Source organism: Macaca nemestrina, chromosome 1, assembly GCF_043159975.1.
Source record: "Macaca nemestrina isolate mMacNem1 chromosome 1, mMacNem.hap1, whole genome shotgun sequence".
Lineage (NCBI taxonomy): Eukaryota > Metazoa > Chordata > Mammalia > Primates > Cercopithecidae > Macaca > Macaca nemestrina.
The window spans coordinates 211,559,083-211,574,242 of NC_092125.1; the positions used below are offsets into that span (position 1 = coordinate 211,559,083).

At 48.3% G+C, this 15,160-nt stretch overlaps 1 protein-coding gene across 3 annotated transcripts in view; it reads right to left on the reverse strand.

Moving 5' to 3' along the window:
- Window positions 1-598: 598 nt before the first annotated feature.
- The window catches only part of LOC105494402 (zinc finger and BTB domain containing 40), a 78,934-nt gene continuing 64,372 nt past the window's right edge, over window positions 599-15,160 (reverse strand). For all 3 annotated transcript variants that reach the window (XM_011762776.2, XM_071098873.1, XM_071098878.1), the window contains 6 exons: window positions 12,359-12,523; window positions 9,558-9,772; window positions 8,184-8,346; window positions 7,364-7,450; window positions 5,728-5,954; window positions 599-3,972 (listed from right to left, as the gene is read on the reverse strand). In XM_011762776.2, coding sequence (XP_011761078.2) covers window positions 3,778-3,972; window positions 5,728-5,954; window positions 7,364-7,450; window positions 8,184-8,346; window positions 9,558-9,772; window positions 12,359-12,523 — 1,052 coding nt within the window. In that variant the 3' untranslated portion in view covers window positions 599-3,777. The remainder of the gene's footprint in view (window positions 3,973-5,727; window positions 5,955-7,363; window positions 7,451-8,183; window positions 8,347-9,557; window positions 9,773-12,358; window positions 12,524-15,160) is intronic.

Here is a 15,160-nt window from a genome sequence, read left to right on the forward strand (position 1 = left end):
ACTGGGATACAAGCAGAACAGGGCTCAGGTGCTGAACTCGCCCTTGGGGAGGACTCATTATAGCATCCCTGCATTTTCTCCATTATCGTCCAACTGCCTAGGCCCAATTTAATAACATGCCGCTTGTCTCCTGGAACCGCCTGCCCACTCTGTGCATGGTTGGCAATTCCCTCCCTCCTTTGGTCAATGCGCAGCTTCCAGGCACGTGAGGTTTAAAGGCACATCCGCCACCCCATCAGCCTGTCTTCAGCTTGTAGTGACCACGTCACCAGCTTAGGGCCCCCTCACCATTCTCCTTCCTTTCTGGGAGTCCCTGATTGATCCTGCAAATAAAGAGCAGGGACCTGTCTCCCCACTGTCTGTCTGACTGGATTTTATTTTACCCCTCAGCCCCGATTATCAGAACTCTAGCCCGAGGGATGAAGCTGGCGTGCCTCCTGTGGTCAGTGGGAAGTCAGAAGACTTCCTTAGAGGAGACCCGGATCGCCAGGGAAAGGTATTCATACTGCAGACCCTGCTACTCACTGGGCTCAAAGCTTCCCAAACACAGAGCTTCTGAGACAGGCTGTCTCTTCATGTCTCTTTACCCATAAAAGAAATGAGTAAAGACCCCTGGTCCCTGCCCTCTGGTTCCAGGTTCTGCTAATGTGCGTCGACAGGAGTCTCACCTTCCTGCAGTAATCCTTGCTCTTGAATCATCTATTTGCTGTCTCACTTACCTACAATGGGTAAGTCCTGTTCCCTAACTGACCCCAGTATTCCCACAGAATCACACTCCGGCCTGGAATCTGACTGCCTTTCTCTCCTCACCAGCTGGGACATGAGCTCTGGGAGCAGAGGTCTGGGGACCCACCGAACAGATCCATGTGTTCTAAGAAGCCCACGGACTCCTTCACACCACCCCAAAGGCCCCAGAGTTCAGTCCAGAGGCCATAAGGGCAGCACCCTATGGGGCACGAGGCAAATACAGCACCGGGACCCCACAGAAGCGAGTGATGTGGACTCAGGAGACCACACGAACACTGTCCTCTGTGGCGGCAATTCAGGTCTCTTGGGTAGAAGCAGGAGAAAAGGATAAAATGGCCAAACAGAGTCAGAAAGTTTTCCTATAATAAGATCCATCTGGGCTTCTCTAGAGAGCAAGACCATAAAATCAGTCAGCCAGTGCGGAGCCTGCTCAGAGCAGACCGTGAACTCGGGAGGGGCCTTCCCCTCTTTCTTGATGAGAACCAGCACTGGGTTTGTGCCTTCTGCTGTGTGTGCCACGGGCCAGAGGGCATCCGATGGGCCCCAGTAGCCAGTCCACTCTCGGCACAGTAAGCTGCAAATCTGGTGATTCCAAAGAAAACAAATTTCTTGTCACAATCTGGGTCTCTAGCAGAAACCTGGCCAGGCGTCGTGGCTCATGTCTGTAATCCCAGCACTTTGGGAGGCCCAGGTGGGATAACGGCTTGAGCTCAGGAGTTTGAAACCAGCCTGGGCAACATGGCCAGACCCCGTCTCTACAAAAACAAAACAAAACAAACTGGCCAGCAGTGGTGGCTCATGTCTGTGGTCCCAGCTACTTGGGAAGCTGTGGGGGGAGGATCGCTTGAGCCCGCAGAGGTTGCCGTGAGCCAAGATCGTGTCACTGTATTCCAGACCCTGTCTCCCCCAAAAACAGAAACCTGAGAAAGAATTTCTCAGTGCTTGAAAGGATCTGACACTTGAATTCAAAACTTACAGCCCTCTTGATTCCGAAGAGTTTTTGTTTTTTTTTTTTAATTACTTCCCTATAAGCTCTCAGCAATTATTTCTTGTTTTGTTTTGGAAGAAATTTTAGTGACATTCACTGCGGCTCCCAAGCCCCATCCCACAGCTTGTGAGGGGCTGTATTCTCATCCACTGGGCTTGGCACCAATGCCCTGTAAGCATGTGCCACTCTACCATCTTTCAGTGGGTTTTCTCTGGTGCCAAGGGGATATTCAGTGCCATTTTGCCACCTGCAGATCAAGAGCTCTCCCAGTCTGACGTTCCCAGGACGGAAAAGCCTTAACACAGGGACAGCCTTGGTAGAAACAGTGAGCCCTTCACATGGAGATGAAGTCTTAAAGGTTTGAGCACCATCTTCTGGTCAGTTTTTGGCTTCTGAGGCCGACTCTCCTTTAGAAACTTCATTTATTTCAGAATGGCAGAACCCTAATTGACAAGCTCAAGTGACCTACATATCAGAATGTGGACAGGACCAGAGGCAGGTGTAGTTGGCTGGGATGAGCTGTCCCAGGCTGGCCGGAGCTGGCGCTCGCTGTGGAAACTGTCGGGGCTGGCTGCACAAAGCCAGCAGATGCCAGTCAGTGGGTGTGCTGGTCAGTAAGGCTGTGCCTTCTGTGCTTCAAGCAGGGTAAGACCTGACCATGTGGGAGCAATAAAAGCTTCCATGGTGACCAAAAGTGACCCCTGCCTCTGTACATGGCAATGTGAGATGTGCCTGGAAGGAAGAGGTGGCCCCATCTCTGCCAATGTGGGATCCAACCAGGCACTCCCCTCCACAGGGGGTCAAGCCACACACGGTGGCAGAGAGCCCTGCCTGGTGTGTAAGCACCACACCAGCAGACTCCAACCTTTGGCGTGGAAGGAAAAGAAGATAAATGCTAGTCATTCTTTCCAACGGCAGGAACCTACATCTATCTAATTGCACTTCATAATGGATTCCACAAACCATTAATTATCAGATTATATTTTCGGAACTGAAGATAAAAAAGCTTTGTGAAATTCGGACTCCAAAGGATCGCTGACCTGCAATAAGTGTGGCGGCCTTGGGGAGGTGAGGCAGCAGGCCACTCCCAAGGCAGGGAGTGCATGGCAGCAGAGCCACGGGCAGTCACGGCTGCTCCTCCACACGCAGACAGGACTGCCTGCCTGGTGCTGGTCACGGTCTGCACCACGTGACCCAGAGGGAGCGAGGCTGCCAGGTCAGGCAGATTTCAGCCTTTGATTAAAGGAAGGGGATGAAGATGACACGGAAGAGCTGTGGGAACCAGCCTTCAGGTAAGGAATACCAAGAAGAATGTCCTGGAAAGGCAGAGACTGGCTAGCAGCTGATGCCTCATATTCAACACGTCCAGCAGAAACTCCAAAGCTTTGTTTTGGGAAGGGCTGACAACTGACAAGGCGTTACCAGGCATGGAAATGAGGGCTACGTGTCCTATAGCCATCAGCAGGGTGCTGGGCATGGCCACTGGGTGCAGGGGGAACCCCAGCGGAGGGCAGGATGATAGGACTGAAGAAGGGGCCAAGTGTGCTCACACCTGAGGTCCCTGAATTGTCTGTTGGTGCCCCTCTCACTTTAAATGGCCAGAGGCACTGGCAGCATTTGCAGCCCCACTGTGGGCCAAGCCCCATATCTAACTGCCATTCTGCCCACTGAAGGGTGTCGGCACATCGCGCCTCCTGGGGTACCCTGGTCACCAGCTCCCATGCCACTGCTCTTTCAGACTCTACTTCTGAAGCTACATGTCACTTGGGGATGGACAGTGTCACAGAGGCCGCAGCAGCGGGCCTGTGGGGAAGGAGGCCTGTCTCCTACAGAGGATGGTGCAGTTGGTATTGAGGGCTCGGATGCTGTTGGTTCTATGAGAACAATGAAGCTGCCGTCTGTTTTCTAGGTGAGACTGTGTTGGTTGGTGCTAAGCTAAGATGCTCACCACTCAGGACAGCCAGGGATGGAGGGCGAAGGGCAAGCTGTGGGGCCTCCTCTCAGCTGCAAACACAGGAAGGCTCTGCCGGATGAACGGCTGCTCATTTGGCCTCACCACAGATCAGCGTCACTGTGCCATCCAGCAAATCCTCCACAGTCACTGCCACGAGCTCAGAGCTGGCCTGAGATGCCTGAGAATCTGGCAACGTCACAAACACCTGTGACCCGGCAAGCTGGGTCTCCTCCAAAGTGATCACCTGCTCTGTCGGGGCCACCGGCTCTGGGGTTTGGATCACCTGAAAGAGAAAGACCATGAGGCTGCTCTGGGCAGTGTTCGCAGTTGGCTCCCTGATTTACATGGTTTTCATCTCATGCTGTAATGATGATATTTATGTTTTCACCTGAGGAGAGCAATTACGTGTGCCTAATGGGAAGAGGCAAGTCTAACCCACCGGCGACGCAAAAGAGAAGGCCAGCAAACCATTTAAATAACTGCACTAAATTGCTATAATTTCGCTCAGTACGCCATCTCGGGGTGCCCGGACTCTATGATTACACACCAGCGCACACGGGCTCAGTTTTTCACACTGGGTTTTCCTGTCTTGGGATGACAGTGCAGAGGTGAGTGCCATGTGAGAGGAATGCCACTGAAGCCAGCTGGTCTCATGCCTGGAACACGGGAACGGGATTGATCCACCACAGGCCCAGGCGGGCCTGGGGCAGCATCTCTGGACCTCTCACAGGCCCACAGCCTTCCCAGGAGGCCACACAGTGATTGAGCTTAGGAGGAAGACTGGATGAACTGTGACTCCATGCATTCATTCAGCTCACCAACCTGGCGGCCAGTGCCCCCTTCTCTTCTCCACAGCCCACCTATGTCCCTTCCAAATCTGCATAATCTGTTAGAGACAACCTTTCCAACTCAGAGAGAATGAGTCTGTGGTCAGGCATTTCCAATTCCTGCCTAAGCCTCCAAGTTGGTGTTTCTGAACCATAGACGCCAGAAGAGCTAGATGCCCTTGATATTTTTAAAGCAGAGGCCACAGCCACCTTGCTCTTGAGAATCAGCGAAGAGCAGAAAGCAGGAACGAGTGAGGAAGCCAAGCCCAGCTACTTCTCTGTGCTACAGGAGAGAAGAGATCTACTGTGATGTTCAATCAACAATGATCTAGGAAAGTAGTTTTCAAACTGCTTTGCTTTCTTTTTCTTTTTGAAATGGACCCCCCAGCCCCACCTTTTCCCCAAAGGTCATATTATCAAGAACCATAATATACAAAAAAGATAAAAGCAGAGCACCTTTGGTTGATATGACAGCAGAGTGTTGATGGGAGTCCTGCCTACCCAACTTCCCCTCTGTTCCCCAGAGGCCTGCAAGAACCTGGTTTATAAATGACTGATCTATGGAACTGGACAGCGCGACAGTCTAACAGACCAAAACCTCAACCAGTTTATGGTTCCTCTCCAACCCACCCACAAATTACTGGTGATGGATGGACCTGAGTTTATCTTCCTTTTCTGCCCACCCTCTCTGGAGAAGACGGGGAGAAGAGTAAATGAGGATCAGGGAAGCAAAGAGAAGCTGGATCAAGCTTAGTCCTGAAATATCAAGAAGAGGCGTTTTTTTCACCCAGGTAAAGAGGAGAGGCCCAGGTGTGTGCAAGTGTGTACTGTGTCCAGCCCAGAGGCGCTCTCCAAGCGCTTCAACTGCAGGCTGGTCCCTGCCCAACAAAGAGCTCCTCTGTCTCTGAGGTTTCCTGCAGTTCTCACCACACCCCACGGTGTTTCTCAGGAGGCAGGGACGTATGCACTGGGGGGAGGGACCAAGCTGTTCCTCTTTTGGAAATTCTTGTTCCAGGCTCGCTCTACCTAAGGGCCACTTCCCATGTGGCCACCAGGAGACTAGAATTTTCTGTCCTGCTTTGTAAGAAGTCCAGAGAGACTCTCTACAAGATCCCCAAAGAGTATCGCTTGGTACTATGACAGAGCCACCTCTAGAGAAGCCTTAGGAACCCTGTGTTAGCATTCTGTGTAGCTGATGGCCCCAGAATCACCTGCACCATCTGTGAGGCTGCTGCCTGGGTTTCCGTGCTCATCACCTTCGGGTGCTCAGATTCCAGGTGACTGTCAAGCTGGGCCTGGGAGGTGAAGAGTTCCCCACAGAGCTCACATGGGAAGGTGGTCTCTGACTGCTTGAAGTGCTCTGTGGTGACATGGTGTTGCAATGCTCCAGGAAAACGGAAAGTAGCAGCACAGTACAAGCACCGGAATGGCTGGGACCCTGGAGGAGAGGGAGACAGAAGAGGAGGGCTGTGGGAAAAATGAGAGAAACGAGGGCAGGAAGACATGAGAGGAAGGAGCAATGGGGATCGAGGCTTGGAGGCAGATCCAGATTTTGTGGGACCTGAAGGTTGTTCAATCTGGGGAGCCTTAAGAAAAATAATACAAAATGACAAAGACAGAGCATTGGAAGGTCCCATGCAAGTGAGGGGCCCTGCGACGACAGTTTCATTAGTATTAGATTCAGGCTAAATCTGTCTCTGTAGAAGCCCATTATTCATTCAACTGCAGATAATCATGCTGACCATACTATATTTCATCAATTCTAAGAAATACATTTTAACATCTCTGAAATAGGATCGATGGCACCTTACGACTTCTGTGGGCTAAGGCAGTCAGGTGCAATTGTCAATGTGCACACGAACATCAAAAGTGGCAGCATCAAGACTTACAGAATGGGCGTCCACGGCTTGGAAGAAACTCCCTAAGACAGGAATGGTGCATGTTTTTAACGCATGGAAACCAAATGGTTTAGAAGGGAGGAGGTAAGTGATGAAAGGTTAGGTATATTCCCAAAGCAGGAATCAAAAGTAGACTAGTTTTACATAATGCTCAAGAGACCAAAACCAATGGCCTTCAATTCTTTGATGGAATCTTATATTACGTATTCCATCATCAATGTTCTTGATGGCAGAGTAAACACTGTGTGGAAAAACATGCTTGTTGACAATCTGAATTGAATGTTACTCTGAGAAGCTGGATTCTTCCCTTAATCAGTTTATTTTTTATGTTTTCCTTTTTATGTATGCACACTACAGTGAGTGACATGATAAAAATCTATGTCAACTTAAGTCCAAAACAGCACTTAGAATAACGTAGATATTCTAAGTGATAAGAAAGCACAGTTTAACTGACAGTAGTTTTTCTTTCTTAATAGTTCATTAAAAATGGTACATCTTATTTAGTCGAACGTGGTGGCAGGCACCTGTAATCCCAGCTACTTGGGAGGCTGAGGCAGGGAGAATTGCTTGAACCCAGGAGATGGAAGGAGTGAGCCAAGATTGCACCACTGCACTCCAGGCTGGGTGACAAAATAAATAAATAAAAATGGTATATCTTATAACTGGAATTGTATTTATTTATTTTTAACTGGCACTTTAGATTTGATGAAATATAGCAATAACAATGACAATCACAGTTACCGCTTAAGGGATGCTTATTGATGCCAAGGCCTTCAGTTTTTCACACTACTCTGTGAGGCAGGTGCTACAACTGTTCCCATTTTATAGATGAAGAAACTGAGGCACAAGTTTGTTAAGCAATTTAGCCTGGGTTGCAAAGCTGCAAGTGGTGGGGAGGAGACTCAGGCCCCGGCAGTCTAGCCTAGAAGCATGCTGACGGGGTACTGACCTGAATGCTGGCACTTGACGTGAACCTGCAGCAAGGCTGGCGTGGGGAAGAGCTCCTTACACTGGTCACATTCATGGAACTTCATATCTGTGAAGTGCATAAGGAAAGACATGCTGGGGAAGAACAAATGGTTGGCTTTCCAAGGCTAAAGAGTAACAGGGCTGGAGTTGGGGCGATGGCCAATACTTAGCAAGCATCTACCAAGTGCCAGGAATCTTATAACCTATGGTATATTTGCACAATCTAGTGGTAAAGAGCAGGAGATCTGGATCCAGACTGCCTGGATGCTCAGAGGGATGTTGTGAGAATGAAATGAGAAAATATACACGAGGTGCTTAGCATGGTGTCTTGCACCTAGGAAACACTCTGTAACTGACAGCTGCTGTGATTATCACCAAATTTACCTGCAAAGTAGGTTTTAATAACTGCCATTCTGGAGAGAAGAAAACAGGCTCAGAAAAGAGAAGTCACTTGCCAAGGTCATGCAGCTGATAAGTGCTGGAATCAGGATTTCCACTCAGGCCTGCCTACCACCGAGGCTGACACCCTTCCTAGGTGCTGCGATAAGTTCTCACTCACGAGTGGTGGGAGCTTACACTGCTCTACGCTTCCAGGTTTGAGAACCACTGCCACTCAAGCTGCTGCTACTGACTGCTGCTGCTATGGACTGGTGTGGCAGCCTTCATGTGCGCTGGCGCAGAAAAAGGCAATGACCACCGCACACCACACTAGACTATTAGAAGTGAGGATTTCTGGTGGCACCCAGGAGGCTACACCATCAAGCCCCTCTCACTCTCTGCCGGCGGTACCCAAACGTCACCTGCATGCTCTGCTTTGATGTGCTTCTTGTGCTCAATGGTGTTGGGGAAGGTTTTGTCACAGGAGCTGCACTGGAGTGATGAGAACTTGGAAGATCGGTGGTTCTGAGCAGCAAATACATCAGGGTGGTGGGTCCGATTGTGGTACCACAAACCAGATAATTGCTGCAAGGAATTTGGCAAGTGTTAGGTCTTAGAAAGTTCCAGCAAGCTGGAGAGTTCACGAGGCTCGAAAACACACACACTTCTGGGTAAGCTGATGTTTCTAGTATCACACACTCTTACCTATCACACTGGGTGCTGATGTGAGGAGAGGCTGGTGTTTGTGAGAATAAGGCAACGACATATTCATTGGGAAGCCACTACAGGGCAGGGCTCCCGGGAGTCCTTCACAGGCTCATTCCTTACAATAAGGCTATGACGGAGGCGTTAAGAGTCTTCCTAGTGAGCTGGAAGCGGAGGCACTGAGGGGCTAAATGACTAATCATAACATCAGGAGATAGCAGGACCAGGACTCAGGCCCGGGCCTTCCAACTGAAACACCTGTGTGCTTTACCACTGAGCTGCATCTCACGGCTTCCCAGGAAGCTGGGGCGCAGCAGAGCAAGCTGCTGGAAGAGTGCACACTGCCCTTGTCCCGTAAGCAAGAGTCCCTCTCCTTCCCGGGTTCCAGAGCAGCACTGGGAATACTTTCCCTACAATTCCACGCCATCCTAGGGCTCAAGCCCAGGTCTCCATTCCGGAACGCTAATGTCACAACATGAGCCTTGGCACAAAGTTAGCTCTCAATTTTCGCTGAGCTAAAATTAGCAGTTATGCTTCTTTGTCTATACCCAAATCTTATAGATGCCAAAAGGACCATTCTTTTCTCTGTAGTTTTAAAGCTTCTGATAGATATAGTTTCTTTTTAGTTCTATACGGGGCTTCACTTCAATTACATATCAAATCCTAAGGTAAAAAGGCTGAGCCCTGCCCTGGAAGTTAAACAAACAAACACTAATTGTGCCAAACAAGGTAATTCCAGGTAGTGTTCCACTCCCCATTGCCGCTCTCATGCCCGACACATGGGAGTGATGGGTTCTATGGAAGGTGAGCATCCAAGGGGAAAAGCAGCATTCAGTTCACCACAAGTCTGCTGGCTAAGAGAAGAAGCGTACGAACTCTTGCTCCAATAATGAGCTCCCCAACTGCAGCACTCTGACCAGATCTCCTTAGAGAATCTGGATCACAAGCTGCATCCTTCATGAGAATCAGCCAATTGTCACATCCTGGATACAAGATATGATCTGCAAGCCAGCAACCCAGGCATCAGGGCAGATCAAATGGAGAGTAGGTCAGGGGTTAGGGGAAGAGCTCCCAGTGGCACCTGAGGTCACCTGGTAGGCCTTGTTGCAGATCCCGCAGCTGAAGGGCTTCCCTCCAACGTGGGTGACCATGTGCCGCTCCAGCATGGACGGGGCACTGAAGATCTTCCCACACGTGGGGCAGGGGTGGTACTCTTTGGAGTGCACCTCATGGATGTGCTTCCGGTGATCCTGAAGAGTGGGGAAACTCATCCTGCACTTCTTGCAGTCATAAGGATCTTCTATGTCTGGTTTCATGGGACATCCACGAGAGGAAGAGGTGGAGGGGAAATGAAAACACCACAGGCAGCCATCAGTGAAACACTGGTTGTTGTGTACAGCAACAAATGTGAAGACTCTGCTTAGACAACAGGCAGGGTCACAGACTCCAAGGATCAGAAATCGGTGTAGGAGTCACCTGACTATCCCTACCTTCATCCCAGGAGGTGGGCTTCCTCCAGGGTTTTGAGATTAACTATCTCTGCAGCATCATGTAGTTCATCTCCATTCCTCATTTTACATCTTACAAGTTAAATTACACTTTACCACTTTCCAGGGAGTTTCACCCTGGCTCATCCTGTTTGCAGCGGGCATTCTGGAGTTTTCTAATTCTCTGTAGAGGATTTCCAGCACATTCCCCAGAGCATCACTAATTCCTTTGTCATCAACAGCACAAGTGGAGGGATGCTTCCTTTCTCCCCACTTTAGATTCAACAATAAAAACATTAGCATAATGAGTGCTCTATGACAGGCATATTCTAAGCGCTTTATGTAAATTAATTCACTTAATCCTTCCAATAACTCTATGAGTAGGTTCTATTATCATCCCTATTTTACAGATTAGGAAAATCAAGGTTTAGAGTAGTAAGGCAGTATCTTGCCCATGGGCACTATTAAGAAATGGCTGAACTGAGTAACAATCCCATCTCTCACTCCCAAATCCATGCTCTGAGAGCTACATGCTTAATTGGATATGCCAACTCTTCAGTGAGACCCCCAAAATAAAAACTAGTAGTGATGAAGAATACATTTGCCATCCTATGGCAGGAAACTTTGGTATTTTTCTTAGAGCAACAGAAATCAAAATGTTTTAATAAAATCTTTTGCTCACAAGCCAATCTTTTATGTGCATTGATTCAGATTAATTCAGGAATTCTGACATGCAGCAGCATCACTAACTAGTTTCCCTGTGGACATGAGCTCTTGAAATCTCAGTTTTACACCATCTTCTAAGACACTTTGATGAAGCTTTCTATAAGGAACAATGTGGTTCTATGAAACAGGCAAGAAATGGGAAAGGGGGGCCTGGATGCTAGGCCTGCCACGGATGATATAGTTTAGGGTATGGCAAAGTATTCTCGGTCTTCTCCCTTCTGAAAGTTAATAATGTCTTCCCCTTTCCTGATGCCCATGTATTGCTACTGGGAAAGGAAGACTAAAGCAGAATGTCATTAAAGAGGTCAAGAGGACATCAAAATTGTGGCGCTGGATCCAAGCCAAATCTCTCATCTGGAAGCCTACTGTAACTGGATTTTTCTGGACAGCCTTGTAAACTCCTTGGAGGGAAAGAGCCACACTTTATTTCCCCTGCATCACCCAGGGTCTAGCCACATGCTGGGCACATAGGAGCTTTGGCAAAGTCCTTGCTGGCTGGCTGACGACAGACTTGGATGTGTTTACATAAAGCGCACTTGTGAGACACTGTATCTGCCAACAGCTAGAAACTGGTGTGTGGGAAGAGGGGTGGGGAGGGAAGAAGAGTATGTGAGATGCGTGGCATGCAAAAAAGACAAGCTTTGATGGTGACAAATGGCATCTGAGAGGGTTGCCCCTGTCACCAATAATAATAATAACTGGCATTACTGAGCATTTTCTATGTGTCAGGCGTGGAGTGTCATGCTTTACATGTGATCTCATTCAATTCTAATTACAATCCAAGGTGGTGGCATTATTATTTGCTCTAGTTTACAGAAGGGGCATAAGAGGCTTAGAATGGTAAATAAATTTGTTTAAGGCCTCAAGGAAAGTAAGCGTCAGGGTCAAGATTCAAGTCCGAGCCTGTGTGATTCCAGACTCCAAGCTCTTAACTCCCCTGCTGTGCTGTGCTGATTACACTCCTGCTTCAACAAGAGAGGCTGAAGAAAATGTGATGTGGCCAGCCAAATGCCATGCTGGTGATTTCCCGATGGTGTAATGAGGAATCACAGAATTTCTTTGTCCTTCCTTCCTCTGTGTGTGTGTATATATGTGTGTGTGTGTGCCCATGCACACATGCATGCCGAATACAAGTGTGTTTTTGTCTGTGTCAGTTCTCACAGAAGGGGAGAAAGACAGGGGCAGACCCCACCAACTGTGTGAAATACAACGGCACTTGGAAGAGAATGCTGGGCAGGAGGTTTTGAAGGGAACATAACCAAGGCCCACTCACGATGGTAGACATTAACTCAGAAAGTGTCTGGACTGCTCCTATGGGAAAAGGCAGATGGAAGATGGACTCATGGAAATATTCCAGTGCTCTGTGAGCCAATCAGTTATAGAGGCTTTTCCCTTCAAACAGAATTTGCCTCTGTTGGACAAATGGTGCCGGGTAGGCTAAAAAGGAAGACAGGGAAGCAGCCTGGCCAGAGAGAAATAAGCGTCATATGAGAAACCTTAAAATGAGATTCTTCCTGAACTAGGAAGGAGGGACTCTGGGTTTTGCAGGGGAACAGGTAAGGGGAAGACACTGAATGGAGCTTGGGTCTGATGGATTGACACCTCTGCTGCAATTGTGACATGCTTTCCCAGTGCCAGGCTGGCATCGAGGGCTTGAGATCCACAGCCTCAGTACATACTGTGAAAGGTATGCAGATGGATGGAGAGGCCATTGGCTTGCCGGAAGCCCTTGCCACAGTCCCTGCAGACATAGGGCTTGTCCCCAGTGTGGGTCCTCACGTGGCGGGACAGCTCAATGGACTGGGCAAACACAGCATCACAGTACTGGCACGCATACATTTTCCCTGCAAATACACAGGAGCTTATTAGAGTCAGCACTAAACATTTATGGCATGGCTACAAACAAAATCTAATTCTACAGCACGTATCAGGGAAATATCATCTGGTGGATGACATTAAAACATCAGGCAGTCTGCAATACGCTGGGTGAGATCTGAGCTGTCTCGTCACATGGCACCTCACAAACACAGCCGATCACACAGAAGGTGCGAGTGTGGTTGGACAAAGGAGTAAGGACGGAGTTCTCGCTGCACAAGACAAGCCATCTGTTCATCAGTCACCGCAAGTATGAAAGAGCGTACTCTATTCCCGCAACCAGATACATCCCTGTGCCCAGAAATTAGTGGGTTTGGATCCCCTTGCAACATATACCGTATGGATTTGCAACTGCACACAAAGGTGAGAGACGTGGATACAGAGAAGAATGAAAGCCTTCTTTCAGTCGCTTGCTATAAAGTTATTATGTATCCCTCGGTTTCTCTGTTTTCACATGCACATAATGAGGAAATAATGACCAGACTGCCAAAGATTGTTAGAAAATGTGGGTAAGGAACAAATCCGGAGAACTGGCATTTGTGAGAAATGCTAGACCAATTGAACCTCCAAGCTCCCTTATGGGCCAAGAGAGCAAACAGGGCAATCGGTGAGGCAAGGCTCCAGAACCCCGGATCCCAGGTCTACCACAACTAGGGCAAGCAGCCTCATTTTCAGTGTTTATGTATTGGGCTGCAAAATAAGATTTTGTTAGGGAAAAAAGGGTTCCTTGAATGGAGAGGTGAAATTATTGAGGAGCCTGGGGCATAGTCCTTGACGTTCTCAATCCTCAGTTTCTAGATGATCTCTCAGTGCCTCATACACCATCTGTAATGGATGCCTCCTGTAGTATAGCTCCAGCTTGCATCTTTCCCCAGAACTCCAGATCCGTATGTCCAACTCCCCACTGCCCTGCTCTCCACCTGGATGTCTAGTAGGTATCTCCAATGCATCAGAGAGGCCACTATTTGTGGTAATTTGTTACAGCAGCAGGATAAACTAACACACTTCACAGAAAAACCAAAAGTCCTCATCTGTTTTGGGAACCCAAAACAGAGCTCCCAATGCTCTATCCCCACCCTCCCCACAGCCACCACCCACATACTCCCCCATCTCAGTCAATGGCAGCATCACTCAGTTGCTCATGGCAAAGCCCCAAAGCCTTCAGTTCCTTTACTTCCTTTCTTTCCTTCACATCCCACATTCAATCCACCATGAGTCTTGTTACCTCCATTTTCAAAAACATATCCTAAAACTTGAACGTTCTTTACAACCCCCACTAACACAACTCTAGTTGAAAACTATATCATCTCTACACTGGATGGCTCTAATAGCTTTCTGTTTCCCTCTTGCCCTACTATAGCTTATTGTCTGGAGTGGCCAGGATTAACTTCTGAAAATGTAAATTAGATCCTACCACTCATTCTCTGCTCAAAATCCTTCTATGGCTTCATGTGGTAAGTGGGATAATGGGCCCCGAAGATGTCCATGTCCTAATTCCTGAAACCTGTGTGTATGTTACCATACATGGCAAAAGGACTTTGTGAATGTGACTGGATTAAGGATCTTGTGATGGGGGGTTGTCTTGGATTATCCAGGTGGGCCCAATGTAATCGCAGGGGTCCTCATAAGAGGGAGGAAGAGGAGCAGAAAAGGAGGCATGGCGATGGAGGCAGAGGTTGGGGTGATGTGGCCAAGAGCCAAGGAATGCAGGCAACCTCTAGGGTCTGGAAAGGCAAGGAATGAGATCTCCCCTAGAGCCTCCAGGAGGAACTCTGCTGAAAGCTTGAATTTAGGCTCACGAGATCCATCCTGGATTGCTATCTTCCAGAATGGTAAAAGAACATATTTGGGTTGTTTTAGGCCAGTATTTGTGGTAATTTGTTACAACAGCAGGATAAACTCACACACTTCACATAAAAACCGAAAGTCCTCACCCTGGCTTGTAAGACCCTCCAAGGTCCAGCCTTTGCTAGCATCTCTGGCCTTATTGCTTAATGCTCTTCTTCTTTGACTCTGCTTTAGCCCCTTCTAGCTCTCTCTGGTCTGTCGTGCGGGTAAAGCTCATTTCCACTGGGGAGGTGCTCTGCACTTGGGATGCTGTCCTTCTAGGTCTTCCACTGGCTCCATTTCTCACTTTGTTTAGGTTTCTCCACAAATGCCATCTCGCAGAGGCCTTCTCTCATGATACAAATAGTGTTCCCCAAGCCCTGTCCCCTCACTGTGTACCCTGCTTTATGCTTCTTCATAGCAATAACTGCTATCTAAATTTATACTATATATTTACTTGTTTATTGTCAGTTTTACTGAGTGGGATGTAAGTCCCATGACAGGGGTGCGTATATTTACAATACCCCATGCCTGAAAAGAGTACTTACGAAATTCATTCACTCAGCAAATACCGGTTGAGGGCCTACTTTTGCCAAGTACTAGTCTAAGTCCCATGGATGCAGCAGTGGGAAAAGAAAAACTAACAGCTTGCCCCTCATGACTCTTGCATTCTAACAGGGAAGACAAAGCAGAAATAAAGTAAATTACTAAAGTAGATACTATATCATATGAGAAGCACTATGGGAGAAAAATACTGCATGGAAACCAGGGGTGGGGTG